Source organism: Temnothorax longispinosus, chromosome 8 (assembly GCF_030848805.1).
Source record: "Temnothorax longispinosus isolate EJ_2023e chromosome 8, Tlon_JGU_v1, whole genome shotgun sequence".
Lineage (NCBI taxonomy): Eukaryota > Metazoa > Arthropoda > Insecta > Hymenoptera > Formicidae > Temnothorax > Temnothorax longispinosus.
Window position 1 is genome coordinate 12101559 of NC_092365.1, and position 15526 is coordinate 12117084.

At 43.9% G+C, this 15526-nt stretch overlaps 1 protein-coding gene across 1 annotated transcript; it reads right to left on the reverse strand.

Annotated features, from left to right (window-relative positions):
• Nucleotides 1-2400: 2400 nt before the first annotated feature.
• Nucleotides 2401-4345, reverse strand: LOC139818296 (uncharacterized). Its single transcript, XM_071786916.1, has 3 exons — nt 4016-4345; nt 2850-3858; nt 2401-2699 (listed from the first exon to the last, which is right to left on the reverse strand). The coding sequence occupies exons 1-3, from the start codon at nt 4343-4345 to the stop codon at nt 2401-2403; spliced, it is 1638 nt and encodes a 545-aa protein (XP_071643017.1).
• Between the last annotated feature and the right edge of the window lie 11181 nt (nt 4346-15526).

The window sequence follows — 15526 nt, forward strand, 5'->3', positions numbered from 1 at the left end:
GGACGAGAACGGGACCAGCGTAGTCAACTCCAACGTGAGCAAACGCGCGGACGGAGCGAGTTACTCGGACTCGTGGAAAGTCGCCCATCAGCTCGGGACGGTCGCCCTTTCGCGGGTACAGACGACGCACTTATATAATACAGCACGGACGAGCGATCGCGCGCGCAAGATCCAATATTTTTCGCGAAGCAATGACAATGTCAATTGAGAGCCGGCGTGGATCGCTCGCAGATGAGTGTCGCGAATGATTACTCGGACTAAGGGGTGATCTTTGAGAATAATCGGGTGACGGACTTGTTCAGCGATGTCCGCGTGGCGGAGTCGGCCGCCGACTCGAAGAAGCCGCTGCTCATCGAGAAACGGATTGAGGGGGAGGAGAGAGCTAGAATTTGGAACGCGAGTCGCTTTCGATAAAGACGTCAATTCAATCGGAAACGCGTCGTTTTGAATTGACCGCAACCAAAAGACTTCTGATGCATTCATCTCGATTGAAGTTAGGCTATCGGCTCGGGTCGTCAATGGGGGGACCGCGCGTGCGGCCGGTTGCCGAGCTCGGATGCGCGTGACAAATCGTAGAATGTAAGCCGTGACCCGCAACAATTTTGACCACGAAGAGTAGCGTTGCGATAAATCCCAAGAGTTTACAGCTGTCGTCGTGTGGACTACCGCGTGACGTGACCGTTCCTCGAGAGCGGTAACGGGTGGTAGATGTTGGTCGCTCGTCGGCCAGTGCTCTTCTGGTTTGGCGAGCCAGGAGGGGCCCGACCACCACAGGGTATTTGACGCGAGCTCCTCGGGAGATATTCCGCGCGACGCGCAGTCCGCCGGATTTTCGTTCGTGGAAACGTGATGCCAGATTGCATTGGGGAGCAACGTCTTAATCTCCGCGACCCGATTGGCCACAAAGGTTTTCCAATAGGCTGGAGCGCGACTCAGCCACGCTAAGGTGATGCGGGAGTCAGTCCGACAGTGAATTGGTGTGGTTTTTGCGTCTAGATCGAGCGATGTGCAAATAAAATGCAGGAGTCTGGCGAGCAATAGAGCAGCCGAGAGTTCGAGTCGCGGAACAGTCATCGTCTTGATCGGAGCGACCTTGGATTTGGCCGCCAGCAGGATGACTGTGATGGTACCGTCCACAGCGATGACTCGAAGGTAGACTACGGCGGCATACGCCTTGGTTGACGCGTCGGAGAATCCATGCAGCTCTTGATGGAGCGAGTGATGACCGCTCTGAGTCCAACGTGGGACAGATACGTTCTCAATTTCCGGGAGTTGTCGGTGATAGTATCGCCACATCTCGAGAAGTTCGACTGGAATGGGTTCATCCCAAGAGCATCTCGCCGCCCACAGTTGCTGCAGCATTAGAATCTTTGCCCAAACGACGACGGGGGCGGCCCAACCGAGCGGATCAAATAGTTTTGCGATGTCCGATAGGATCTCTCTTTTCGTTTCTGCCGGAGTGGCTGACTGTTTTACTTTAAATTGAAAAACGTCGCGTTCGGGCTGCCAGGTTAGGCCGAGGATTTGTAGCCTTTCGTCTTCGCGTATGTCTCGACTTAGGGCAGGCCGTGGTCGTGCGGGTCGATGTCGTCGAGAAGTTCGGGCAAATTGCTGGCCCACTTGCGGAGAGTGAACCCTCCTTTGTCCAGGAGAGCCACTACTTGTTCGCTGGTTTGACGAGCGAGGATTTTGTCATCGGCGCCGAAAGTATAATCGTCGATATAGCTTTTACGTGTTAGCACAGGTACGGCAAGCGGGTAGGAGGCCTAGTGGTCGATTGCGAGCTGAAGCGTGGACCTTATAGCTAAAAACGGGGCGGAGGCCGTGCCATACATAATTGTACACAATATAAATTTTTCTAGAGGGCCGGCAGGATCGGGCCGCCAGATTATCCGCTGATAGTGGCAGTCGCGAGGGTCTACTCGAACCTGCCGGTACATTTTTGCTACGTCAGCGGAATAAACATACCGGAAAAGGCGCCATTGCAGAAGAATGGCGGCGAGATCGGTTTGGAGTTTCGGACCGACGAGGAGGTAGTCGTTAAGAGACGTGCCGTTGGAGGTTCGGCTGGACGCATTAAATACAACGCAAATTCGGGTTGTGGCGCTGCTTTCTCGGAACACGGCGTGATGCGGAATAAACACGATCTGCGACGGAACTTCGGATTTCTCATGATTGGTAACGCGTCGCATGTGACCGAGATCAGCGTACTTCTTTAAGAACGCGTGGTACTCGGCGGCGTTCGACGGTTCGCGTTTAAGACGAGCCTCCGTACGAAGGTAGCTTTGACTGGCGGTGTTTCGAGATTCTCCGATAGAGATTGGAGGCCCGTTTCGAAACGGAAGTCGCACGACGTAACGGCCGTCCGGATTTCAATAATGCGTGCGTACAAAATGTTCTTCACAGGCTTGTTCCTCGGGGGTTAACCTGGTGGGGAATTTCCTCCACCTCCCAAAATCGCCGAAGGTTTAGGTCGAGATCGTCATCCACGGAAACGTGATGCGCTTCAATCGGATGGTCGCGTCGCGCCTGTCCTGTTGGCCCGGAAATGATCCACCCGAGCACTGTGTGTTGCGTTATGGGCTCGTCCGCGGTACCTTTACGGACACCCTCGAGCAGTAGTGAGCCGAACAGGTCGGCTCCGATGATGATGTCAACGGGCGCCGATGAAGCGGGATCGCGATTGGCTAAGTGAAGGCCTTTCAAATGTGGTCATTGATTCTGACAATTCAGCTTATTCGGCGCGTATCGTGTAAGCGATTTTAAAATTAAGGCGTGAGTCGGATAGGCAGGGGTATCGGAATGACTCGGAGTTATCGTTATTAAAGCGGTATGTCGAACGGAGGTACGCGTATCTCCAATGCCAGTTACATTAACGGACGCGCGAGCCTTTTGAACGCGGAGAGTCTGAGCTAAGTTTTCAGTCATGAACGACGCCGCAGACCCTTGGTCGAGGAGGGCGCGAACGGTTTGAAATCGACCGTGACCGGAGTAGACCCTAATTTGTGCGGTGGCGAGGAATATTTGCAGGGGAGGCGCGATGGTCCCGGCGACGAGGTGAGAAGCGACGTCGGCGCTGGCAGGTTCAACTTGCGGACTTGACGAGGACGCGTTCTCGTCGGATTGTTTCGAGCTATCAGGGAAGTGTAGCAAGGTGTGGTGCCTCTTCTGGCACGTTTTGCACGACCGGGAACTCGTACATTCCTTCGCTTGGTGTTTTGAACTAAAGCAGTTTAGACAGCGCTTGAATTTTCGAACTAACTCATATCGTTGAACTGGCGTTTTATTTACAAACTCATTACATTGGTAGAGAAGATGTTGCTCGGAGCACACAGGGCACGACAATTTTGAGGCGCTAACGGTATGCGAGGCGATCGCTTTGGACTTCGCTTTTGTTTTCGCCGCAGGGTCGTTCGCTTTATCCGCGGCGAACGGCAATATTGAATCGAAAGCGCGGACGCGGGACTCGAGGAACGCATCGAGGTCGGTATAAGTCGGATAGTCGACACTATGGACAAGTTTGATCTCCCATGCTTCTCGCGATAATGTATCGAGCTTCTGCGTGATAAGAAACACGAGAATGTTGCTCCACTGTTCAACCGGACGCGCCAAATTCTTCAACGCGGCAATCGTGGCATTCACTCGATCTCTTAACGCGCGCAATTCTTGAGCGGACTTTGCGTTTACTGCAGGCAAGGAAAACAGTTTATTAAGGTGCGTACCGATCAATTGACGTCGGTTTTCGTAGCGGGACGAAAAAATCTGCCACGCGACGGCGAAGTTCTCGGAAGTTAACGCTAAGTGTTCTATAGCGGCGCTCGCTTCACCTTTCAGACATGAAAAAAAATGATGCAATTGCTGCACATTCGACAAACTGGTTTCACCGATATATAATTATAAAGTAAAAATGATCGCGGAAGCTCTCCCATTTTCCGTAAGATCCGTCGAACGTTGGTAAGGTGACTTTCGGCAGATTTAGCGCTGAGTGAGACGGAAAGTCGAGTGACCGACTTACGTTGACTGGAACAGTGTCCGGAAACGGGAAACCCTCGTCGAGCCTTTCGTATAGGTAGTCCAACGCTCGATCGTAGGCATCTTCGCAGGTCACGAATTCAAGGCCGGCAAAGTAGAGGTGTGCCTCCACGGTCTTGGCATCGGCGATGACCCGGAGCTTGGCGTCCAAAGTTCGACACTGCTCGAATCTCTCCTTCGTCGTTTCAATTCGCATCTTCGCGGCCGCATAGTTCATCTTTGAATGTCCGAGCTTTTTAAAGTTTGCTATGGTATTCCTTTTGGAGCTGATCAAGGAGCGCTGCTTGAAAATCATCTTCTCGAACGACGACATCTCGGCAAACACGGCCAGTCACAACGATGAAACTAATCAAAATTTGGCGACGAGTCACTACCGTTCCTTGTTCCACAAAAACCTCAATCCCGATCAGGCTCGAAGGACCAATTTTACGGAATAGGTTCAGAGAATCGGGAATGGAGGAGGGGCAACGAGCCAGTAATGATCGTAAACGGTTGAAGTTTATACCGAGCTTTAATTGTACAATATTACGTCGAGTCGGGCGGTAGTTTAACAAAACTTTGGTTTAGAGGCGCGTAAATACGACAACTCGACGAGGCTTGGAAAAACTCTCCGGCACCGCTCGGAGCACGCGGCAGGATGAACTCGACGTGAAACGATTAGGCATGCGGAATTGAGCGTGACCGATAGCTGTGGGCTCCAACTTTGTAGTAAATTCGACGACAGGGCCAACCGGCTCCTGTGGTATGTGCAAGTACCGCCGAATCATCTTCCCGCGGCGTGCTCCTTGCATGACTTGCATGCAAACAATATAAATGAATCGAGATAAATATTAAATTAACGACGTTAAATAGTGAGCAATACCTATATCATCTATTGACTCGCCACATAATTAATACAGATTCCTGAGTTCACGAGCATGTTCCCGCATGGCCATAAAGGTCAGCTGTGGACCAATCTTAATTTGTAGCAACAATGATGTGAGGAGAGAAAGCTACGATCAAGAAAAACTTACGAATTCCGTAATAAATTTTCGCGTATGACGGATTCTTTGTTGCGACATGTTACATGTATGCGAGTGCTTGGGAGACTGAGCGGACAAAGAAAGAAACAAGGTGTCCCGAGGTATAAATATAAACATTTAAACAGACATGATGACACTGTCGTATATCGAGTTTAAGTTCTCGGTATCTTTTTTTAAATTAATCGTGTTCTTATATTTCTTTATAAAGAACATTTCAGCGATCTCTCTCATTTTCCAGTGAGGTTCTTTGTGTAATATTTTCGGATCTGACCACTTAAAATTATGGTCATTCTGTATCCGGTGTTTACTTACGACAGAGAAATTGCAGTCATGTTTTTTAATATCGCTGAAATGTTCCTTCACTCTTGTTTCAAGATGTCTCTTCGTCTGGCCAATGTAGGACGCGTCGCAATTCTCGCAATCAATTTGTAAACTACATTAGTTTCCTTGTTAGTCGCTAATATCTGTCCTTGCCTCTCCTGATGACAGCACTGAGTTTTTTCGGTATCTTATATACCACGTCACAGCGGACTCTCTCAAGAGTACCCCGTATGCCCGCGCTTAAGCCCTTCACGTAAGGGATCACCACACATCTGCGTACATCAAACGTGCTGTCGCGTTCGGAATTGTTAGCGCTCAAGTTATATATATATATATATATATATATATATATATATATAATATATATATATATATATATATATATATATATATAAGATATATATATATATATATAATATAATTTGTTTTTAATATATTACAATAAAGAAAGATATAGGCTCTCTAGATTAACACAATGTGAATAGGAGAGGCAATTAGAGCCAAGCGCGGTAATCAAAGCGCAAACAATTTATAAAAATAAATATATATATATTAACGTACGTTTCGACACATTATTCGTGTCCTCTTCAGCGTTAAAAGTTACATAAAGTCAAATACGAAGATTAACAAAGATAATAAAAAAGAAGTCGAGTATAAGGCGTAGTCAATAGACGAACAAAGTATAAAAGACGCAGTCAAAATTAAAAAAAAAACAAGGATTAAAATCCTATAAATGTACCGTTGCCGAAATTCCCGATAAGCCGGTAAGCACTCGCTCCACATCCCTCGCATCTTAGAAATAATCTCGCCAGGTTGAAAGACCAGGTGGGTAAGAAAGATTCGAAAGCCCTACCTGTACCATCAAACGGAGTTGCAATGTGGTAAAGGCGTAAATTATCTATGTTAAAATCAGATGACTAATGGATTTACTTACAGAGCAATTGCAGACCGGAATATCGCATTGTAACAACAAACTTCACGGTTCGAAACGTCGCGAATGAGTGAGGCGGGGTTTTTCAGTCGCTCTCGGGTGAGAGCTTTTCAGTGTCTTACACCATTCAGTGATTGACACATGGACTCTTAACCTATCTGTAACACTCTACACTTAACCCAACAATAAGACTTCGCACTCAACCTATCTGGAATATTTATTCATACTATTTATATAATTCTCTTAGTCGACTTAATGAATTGAAATATTATATTCAAAACTTGCCAATTTTTACGTTTAATTAGTTTAATAATGTCTATCTCTTCAAGAAAACCAATCGCTCTCAGATCCTTATCCATTTTAATTCTCAGCTCGTCATAGTGGCGACACTGCAGAATCACGTGGTTCAAATCTTCCCTCTCATGACCATAGTCACATCTCTCACTATCGACGTATCCCTTTCTCTTCAGAGAAGAACCTAAGTTGAAGTGGTTTGCTCTCACTCTATTAATCCAAGTTATAAAATATCTTTCCTTATCCAACTTCGAAAACCATGGTTTAGTGGCCCGTCGTTCATAGAAATTCGAGAAGTAAAAAGCACCCTTGTACGCCGACTCAGCCATAATCGAACTCTGTGTTGTCTCCCACGTAACTTTCCTTATACTACTCATCATATCGCTCAGCGGAACGACGATAGTAGGGTCCGCTTCCTCGGTAGAAGCCTCCTTGGCCAATGCATCCGCCAACTCATTACCCAGTATACCCTTATGAGCGGGAATCCATACAAGAACGACTCTCCTCTCGTGTTTATAACACAGCTCGAACAATATTCTTCTAGCTTCTATAATATATTGATTCCTATAAACATCCAGTATATTGCTCCGAATACTCATCAGCACCGACTTACAATCCGATAGAATGACCTATCTTTTGCCCTCCTCTCGATCTGACAAAGCAACAGCCGCAACGCGGCCATCACCGCGAAGGCCTCCGCAGTGTATGACGAACACATAAACGGGAGACTAATTTTATATGCGATCTCCTGATCACAGATAATCAGGGAGGCACCAGTAGATCTCTTGTTTTCGTCTTGAGATCCATCAGTAAAGACAACTTCTGGCGATTCCAAATTATATTGAGAAGTAACCTCCCGGATCAAAATTTCATCTGAAAATTTTTTGTATTTTCTTTTTAAACCAATGTCAAAATCAACCAAGGGAACGAAGGTATGTGCGTCATAATTCCCCTGGAAAACCTCGTACCTCCGCGATGGGCCCAACCAGTCTCTTCTTTTCAAGGAAGACGTCCAAACCTCCGACAGGAGGGAGAATCTATACGTAGGGAGGAGAAATCGTGCATAACTCTCACAATCAAAGGCACGCTGCAGTTTCTGACATAGGCCGTTTTGGTTGTACACCATTGCTTTGTTGATAAAATTACTTCCAAGCATAAAAGCTCGGTCACGAAGAGATCTGACCTTTGCTTCTGCCACGATTACATTATTCGGGGTACTGTTCCTGTACCCCAGAGCAGTGCGTATACCCATAAATTGAGCTCGTTCTAACTTGAGTGTATACGAGGCGTCTCTAGGGAAATACACAAAGATACCATAATCTATAACAGATCTAACGAGGCTCTTGTAGAGCATTAATGCAGTGTTAGTCTCCATACCAGTAGAAACATGGCAAAGATATCTCATAATGGAATTGGCTCTATTTACTTTTCCTCTTATCTCCTGTGTTTGTCGATGGAAAGTCAAACCACTATTCAGCCAGATTCCTAGGAATTTAGCCTCACCACTATTATACATCTTGGTTCCCCGTATATTAATAAACAGGTTCCTGTCCACGTAACCGCTCCTGGAAAATTCCACCAGTACCGTCTTCTTCGGTTCGAGTGCCAAACCAATCAACATAAGTCTTTCAGCGATCACGTTAACGGCACGCTCCAATAGTTCACGATTCCTTCTTCTACTAATCCCAGATACATACAGACCAATATCATCGGCAAATTCTACTGCCTCCACTCCCTCCGGCAACTTCGCGCACAAACCCTGCGTGAATAGAGAATACATGATAGGGCTAAGAACCGCGCCCTGCGGGAGCCCTCCGTAAACAAGGCGATCCACGTATTCTTGAGAATTTATAGTAAATCTCACCCTTCTACAGTATAGCCATTTACTGATGAATCTAGCAATGTTTACAGGGCATTGAAGCGCCACCAGCTTGTCCATCATGATCCAGTAATTCACACAGTCATACGCCGCAGATACATCCAAAAAGGCTGCCAGGGTATATTCGTTAGAACAAATAGAGGCACGTATATCCGCCGTAATGCGTGCAAGGTTATCGGCACAAGATTTACCCCGTCTAAATCCGCTCTGTGATTTGCTAAATTTATCCTCGTTCTCCGCCCACCACATTAGTCGTTCATTAATGAGTCTCTCCATCAGTTTGCCTACACAAGATGACAATGAAATAGGTCGCACCTTCTCTCGTCCTGGTTTATCAATAAATATAACCTGATACAGTTGCCAATCCTCCGGGAGGACTCCCGTTCGCCATACAAAATTGAATAGCTGTAAAAGGCACTCCCTACCTGAATCCGGCAAGAGGCGTAACATCTTGTATTCCACGCCATCCAGCCCCGGTGCAGAGTCTCTCCTGGCCATAGTTATAGCCCTATCCAGCTCCGCCCTCAAAAAAGGGGTATCAAACTCACCGCTAGCTCTCATGAAGTTATTATAAGGTTTGTGACCGACAGTAGGGGGGGACAAGCTGTCCGTCGTTCTCCTAATTTCCGATTCTCTGTCAGTGGACTGCCATTTATTCCAAGTAACGTTATTCCTGGCCTTCTTAAATATACGGATAGTCCTCCAGACATATCCAGGGTCCGTAAATCTGTTTATTCCCTGGCAAAATTCCTTGAAATTTTCTTTCTTCTTCTCGTTGAGAGTCTTTTTAGCCAACGCACGGCACCTTTTGTATTCAACCCAGGAGTGAATGGATTTATGTTTCCTAAAAGCAGAAAGAGCAGATTTCCTATTCCTGATCACCTCATCGCATTTCGCATCCCACCATCTATGGGATCTCTTGTTTTTATTTGGCTCCTTATTTTCCATGGTTATTGTTTTTCTTCCTGAAGCTCTGGCAATACCATTCTTGAGAATCTCTATAAATGCCTTATAGTAAAAATCAATATTAGAATCAAGAGTAACCGTATTCGTTACCGAAAATGTTTCAAAATCTTTAGAGATTAATTCACGATATCGCTCCCAGTCCGTTCTTTTGGTGGAAAACCGATTAGTTAGTTTTCTATAAATTTGTGTCTGTTGATCAATTCGAAAAATCAATGGAAAATGATCGCTTCTCCAATTATCATCCTCCTGACTGCACTCCATCACGTCAATCAAGTTCACAGAGCCAAACAAGAGATCCAGGTTGGAGTCACGCTGACCACTGTAGCCTAGTCGTGATTTCGTGTCCACGTTCATACACAGTAAATCATTTTCGTTCATAATATCCAACAGAGTGTCCCCACTCTCATTGGTTGAATCACAATTCCAGAGAGTATTATGCGCGTTGAAATCTCCAAGAATAATAACATCCTCTCCAATACCCCGCAAGGAGTTGAACACTGCCCGAAAATCCTGTCTAGCAATAGCCTTTCTCGGGTGTCTGTAAACAGCTACCAAATTAAAGTTATGATTCAAATTCTTTGTTTTAATACAGACTATATCATACCCAATCGGAGGAGCCACGATGGAGACAACATCAAAATCCATATGTGAACGAATTGAGATTGAGACTCCACCGCTACCCAAGAGGTTATCACTATTTAGAGTTCTGAATCCAGGGAAATAGACCTGACTGCGTTCCGAACATTTTGTTTCCGTAAGGACCACTATATCGTAGTCCATGACTCTCTTAGATAACTCCTGCTTACGGCCTCTGAAACCCTGGCAATTCCATAACAATAAACTGAATTATTCCGTCAAATGGGAAAACAAAGTTTCCCCCTCGTTGTTCATCTGTGTTTCATATTCCATCTCGACAGTCTCTCTGAGTCGCTGAGGACTCCCTTCAAATAGTCCACGTACATCTATTCGCTTGAGTGCCTCAATCAAAAGGCTTTTCACCTGTGGATCTCTTTGTAACAATACAAGGATTCCCTCGACAGTATCTCTGGCATTCGAAATCCCCGCAGAAAACATCATGCCTTTCCTCCCTTCGTAGGAGGAAGCATCCTTGCTGTCACTTTCCACAGTTGCACCGCTGCGACAGGCCCCCAGCGCCAAGCCTCTCTTGTTCTGGTTAATTTCCTCTTCTCAAAGGTTAAATTGTTTATAAAAAGAGCGGGAGGGAGCTATCCTCCTATTGTCCTTCTGAGTCTCATCTCGGGGATGTTTATCCCTGTAGTCATTTTTTGATTTAGAAATTTCTACCTCGTTCCGGGAATTAGATTTAGTTTTTGCAGAGTACATCATGCCACCTCTGGGCTCCGGTAGGGTGGGCCACGCCCCCGGGTTCACGTATCTATCTTGGCTGGTCAACACTGAAGCGTCACCGCCTTCAACAATTTTTCGTGCTGTAAAATGAGATATTATTGTGCGCTTTCACAACATTGATTTTTTTATTTTTATCAAAAATAGGACATCCTCTAAACGTGGATCTATGAGGACCATCGCAATTACAACACTTCACCGGTTTAGAGCATTGACCGTGGGCCTTGTCACCACATATAATACATTTCGTCTCGCTCTTACATGCGTTCTTTGTGTGTCCGTATCTGAAACAGTTATAACACTGTCTAACCTGCGTGATATAAGGTCGTACTCTCAAGCCAACCATATTATTAAATATTTTAAGGTCTCTCAGTTTGTTATTTCTAAAAGTAATAATAATATTATCTGTTTCTACAAGAGAGGCAGTCCTATTTGTAGCGTCCCACTTACGTCTATACATACGTTCCAAACTAACTATATTTGTCTTATCGCTAATAGCTGCCCACAGATCAGGGATCGCAGAAGGCCAATCCGTTATAACACCTTTACAAAAAATTTGGTGTTTTTCTATATTAGTAGTTAACTTTTTAGTCTTAAGTCTCTCTATTTGTTCTAGCGCAAAATTAGCCGATAATCCCTTTTCAAATTCTGCTTCAGCCGCAAAGTGATTTAACATAACGACATTGATTGGACGGATCTTTAATTCAGATAGGATCATCCATATTTTAATATAATTCCTACCTTTTCTCGTTAATGTTTGCTCTGGGGGGAGCCGGAGGGACAATGATACCTTACCCTCATGATCGTCGGGGAATCTATTTAGATTGCTCTCTACTTCGCCCATGAGTGCTGTACTCTCAATCAATTTCGATCCGCATACCCTGTATATCTCTCTTTCCACCGTAGCCTGCGTGTTGCGCATCTCCATATCACGTGTAATAACAGGCGGCACCTGTGAGTTGAGCATGCCTGGATCACGTGCGTCATCAGCCGGTACTGCGTGGGCACCTGTAAACGCATCTGAATTCGCGGAAGCTTGATTAACTAAAAGATCGCTACCCCTGCTATTGCACATTTTCTTTTTATTTTTCTTTACGTATTCCGGATTATTTGCATCTCCCGTTTTTTGCCTCTTCGCACCACTACGGTCCCCATGACGCACCACAGTCCATGCTTCTTTCTCTTTCGGTCTCTCGGTATTAATTTCCTCGATGATTTTGTCAAAGTCCTTCTCCGACAAGCCAGTCTTGACGCGATTATTGATCAATTGATCTGAATCTGTGGCCTGATACCCATTATCCTCTCTCACTTCATCCGAGACCTCCATCTCCAATCGTCTCTTAAACAGCGAGAAGAAAAAAAGAAAAAAAAAGGTATACCGCTCCCCCTCCGAGGGGGGAGCCCACAAAAATTCTTTATTCCCTCCCAAAAATTCCAGCCCAAAGAACACCGAAAATATGACCTCAAGATTGCATCGACCGATTATATCCCTCTACGCAACTAAGTATATTCCAAAATAGGTTAAGTGCCGATTCGCGCTAACACGTCCGTCTCGTTAGGCCGCTCAAACGGAACTCCTCGATGCTCCTCTACCAAGACCGGCAACATATCCCAAGGGTGCAGGTACACAATAAAGCCTGCGGATAACGGTCGCGGCCGGATACTATCTACTCCTCGTCGGATGTCGAACGATTATTCGCGATTACTTTGGATCTCGTAACTGCTCGTAACACGCGATGTTGACCCGGCGATGCTTGAACAGGAAATCGAATGAGTGAGGCATAGTTGGAAGGTTAACATAATAGAGACTGGTGTATAAACCAGAGGAGGGGATAAACTCTCGCATAAAGTTGTTCTAAATTTTAGACAGCCTCTCGATCACATTTAAATACGCGTCCGGTAAACCCTCCGCATCGGTCTGTAAATTCAAACCATTCGCCTGCCTTTTTATGCATATCATCTCCGAAATCAAACGTTTATAACAATAGGATTCATTATCTAAGATTTCAACGCTATTCCAATCGAAATCATGATTCCATTCTAATCTGTGTTCAGTTATGACAGAATGATTCGGAGTACTCTAATTAATATGATTACGATGCTCCTTGATTCTTGTTTGCAATTGCCCACTCGTTTGGCCCACATAAGAAGCGTCGCAATCATTACAATTTACCTTATAAACCACGTTACATTTATTCGACCGTGGGAGACTATCCTTGTGCGCCTTGATGAATGTACGCATTTTATTTAAGCTGTTATAAGACAGTCTCACATTCAAATCCCTTGTGGCGTTCCTAAGCTTTTCAGTAATCGTCGGGACGTACGGTAACGTGAAAAAAGTACGTTTGATGGTACAGGTAGGGCTTTCGAATCTTTCTTACCCACCTGGTCTTTCAACCTGGCGAGATTATTTCTAAGATGCGAGGGATGTGGAGCGAGTGCTTACCGGCGTATCGGGAATTTCGGCAACGGTACATCCATAGGATTTCAATCCTTGTTTTTTTTTAAATTTTGACTGCGTCTTTTATACTTTGTTCGTCTATTGACTACGCCTTATACTCGACTTCTTTTTTATTATCTTTGTTAATCTTCGTATTTGATTTTATGTAAATTTTAACGTTGAAGAGGACACGAATAATGTGTCGAAACGTACGTTAATATATATATATTTATTTTCATAAATTGTTTGCGCTTTGATTACCGCGCTTGGCTCTAATTGCCTTTAATATATTATTTAAAATTATAATTATTTTTTACAAGTTTTGGTCGGATATGTAAAAACCAAATTTGGAGCCGTGCATCATAATACATTTAGTAAGCTTATTGGTTGTGGATCATTAACTAATGGAGAGTTTAAATTACAAGTTTACATAATAAATTTTAAGGAAGATGAATATGACAAGTTTGATTTTAAAAAAAGTGATAAAATGGAAGCAATTGGTGTAATGCAGACGGGTAAGTAATTTTGCAATTTATTAAATTTATACTTTAAGATAATCAAATAATATTTTAAAACTATTTTTTTATATACTTTGGTAAAATTTAAATTGATCTTTAATGAGTGTTTTTATTTTTATAATAAGTGTGCAATATATGTTACAGCCGAGCCGCCATATTTTTTGGTTCAAAGTTTGAAAGATATAAAACGGGTAGATGGTTGTTTACCTTTGGAGATAGTGATAAAGGTGTCTCGTTCGCTTAAAAAAAGTGTTCTGAAGGTACAGGTTCAGTACAGGTAAACATACAAATATACATTAATAACAATAACTATAATTTCGGGAATTTATCTTCTGTTTACTGTAAAATTTGTTACAAATGACTACTGTAAAAAAAAGCATTTTAGTGAGAATGCTCAGTAATTTTTGGGTGTGTGCGTGTGTGTGTGTGTGTGTGTGTGTGTGTGTGCGTGTGTGTGTGTGTGTGTGTGTGTGTGCGTGTGTGTGCGCGCGCGCGCGCGTGTGTGTGTGTGTGCGTGCGTGTGTGTGTGTGTGTGTGTGTGTGTGCGTGCATGCGGCTAAATTCGAGTCAGTTGTAGTTCGGCTTTGAATTTTAAAAGACGTCGCGTGTTAATCTTACAAAGGACCCCGCACAAGAACCTATGGAAATGGGTTCTCGGCGGATTTGTCTGAAACTTTGGGAAAATGTTGTAGCTCATTAAAATGACAAAATCTTGAGGAAATAATACTGACTGGACTGAAACTTTGTAAACAGACTTATTTTAGGGTACTATTTAACATATTAAAAGTCCCCACGTGTAGACGCTACGTTGCGGGGAGGGAAGGGTCCAAAAGATTCCAAAAATCAGTTTTTTTGCAAATAACTCGGAAAATATCGACTTTACAAAAATTTATGTAGATATAAAAATTGTAGCTTACAAAATTCCACACAATTTCGTTTTTTATTCAAGTCTGTACGATCAAATGGAGCAGAGATAGAATTTTTTTAAACACCGGTAGTTTTGCCTCGATTCGAGAGTCCATTTTCGAGATATTAGCGAAAAATGCGCGTCGCACGTACGTGTTAGCCTCGATTTGAGAGTCCATTTTCGAGATATTAGTGAAAAATGCGCGACGCGTGTACGCGTTTTTGTTGCGTCGCAAAACTACCGGTGTTTAAAAAATTCTATCTCTGCTCCATTTGGTCGTACAGACTTGAATAAAAAACGGAATTGTGCGGAATTTTGTAAGCTACAATTTTTATATTTACATAAATTTCCGTAAAGTTGATATTTTCCAAGTTATTTGCGAAAAACTGTTTTTTTTTATATATTTTGGACCTTTTGGACCTTCCCCTGCCCGTAACGTAGCGTCTACACATGGAGACTATTAATATGTTAAATAGTACCCTAAAACAAGCCTGTTTACAAAGTTTCAGCCCAGTCAGTATTATTTCCTTCAAATTTTGAAAAAAATTCTATCTCTGCTCCATTTGGTCGTACAGACTTGAATAAAAAACGAAATTGTGCGGAATTTTGTAAGTTACAATTTTTATATCTACATAAATTTTCGTAAAGTTGATATTTTCCGAGTTATTTGCAAAAAACTGATTTTTGGGACTTTTTGGACCCTCCCCTCCCCGCAACGTAGCGCCTACACGTGGGGACTTTTAATATGTTGAATAGTACCCTAAAACAAGCCTGTTTACAAAGTCAGCCCAGTCAGTATTATTTCCTCGAGATCGACAAATTTCGAGTCATTTTACTGGGCTATTGGTCAT

Bases quoted from the DNA above. Each gene is read 5' to 3' on its own strand.
- LOC139818296 (XM_071786916.1), bottom strand. From the start codon at position 4,345: ATGTCGTCGTTCGAGAAGATGATTTTCAAGCAGCGCTCCTTGATCAGC. The intron at 3,859-4,015 runs GTAAGTCGGTCA...TCGAATGTGCAG, and splicing joins CGGACACTGTTCCAGTCAAC to CAATTGCATCATTTTTTTTC. The intron at 2,700-2,849 runs GTACCTCCGTTC...CACATTTGAAAG, and splicing joins AACTGGCATTGGAGATACGC to GCCTTCACTTAGCCAATCGC.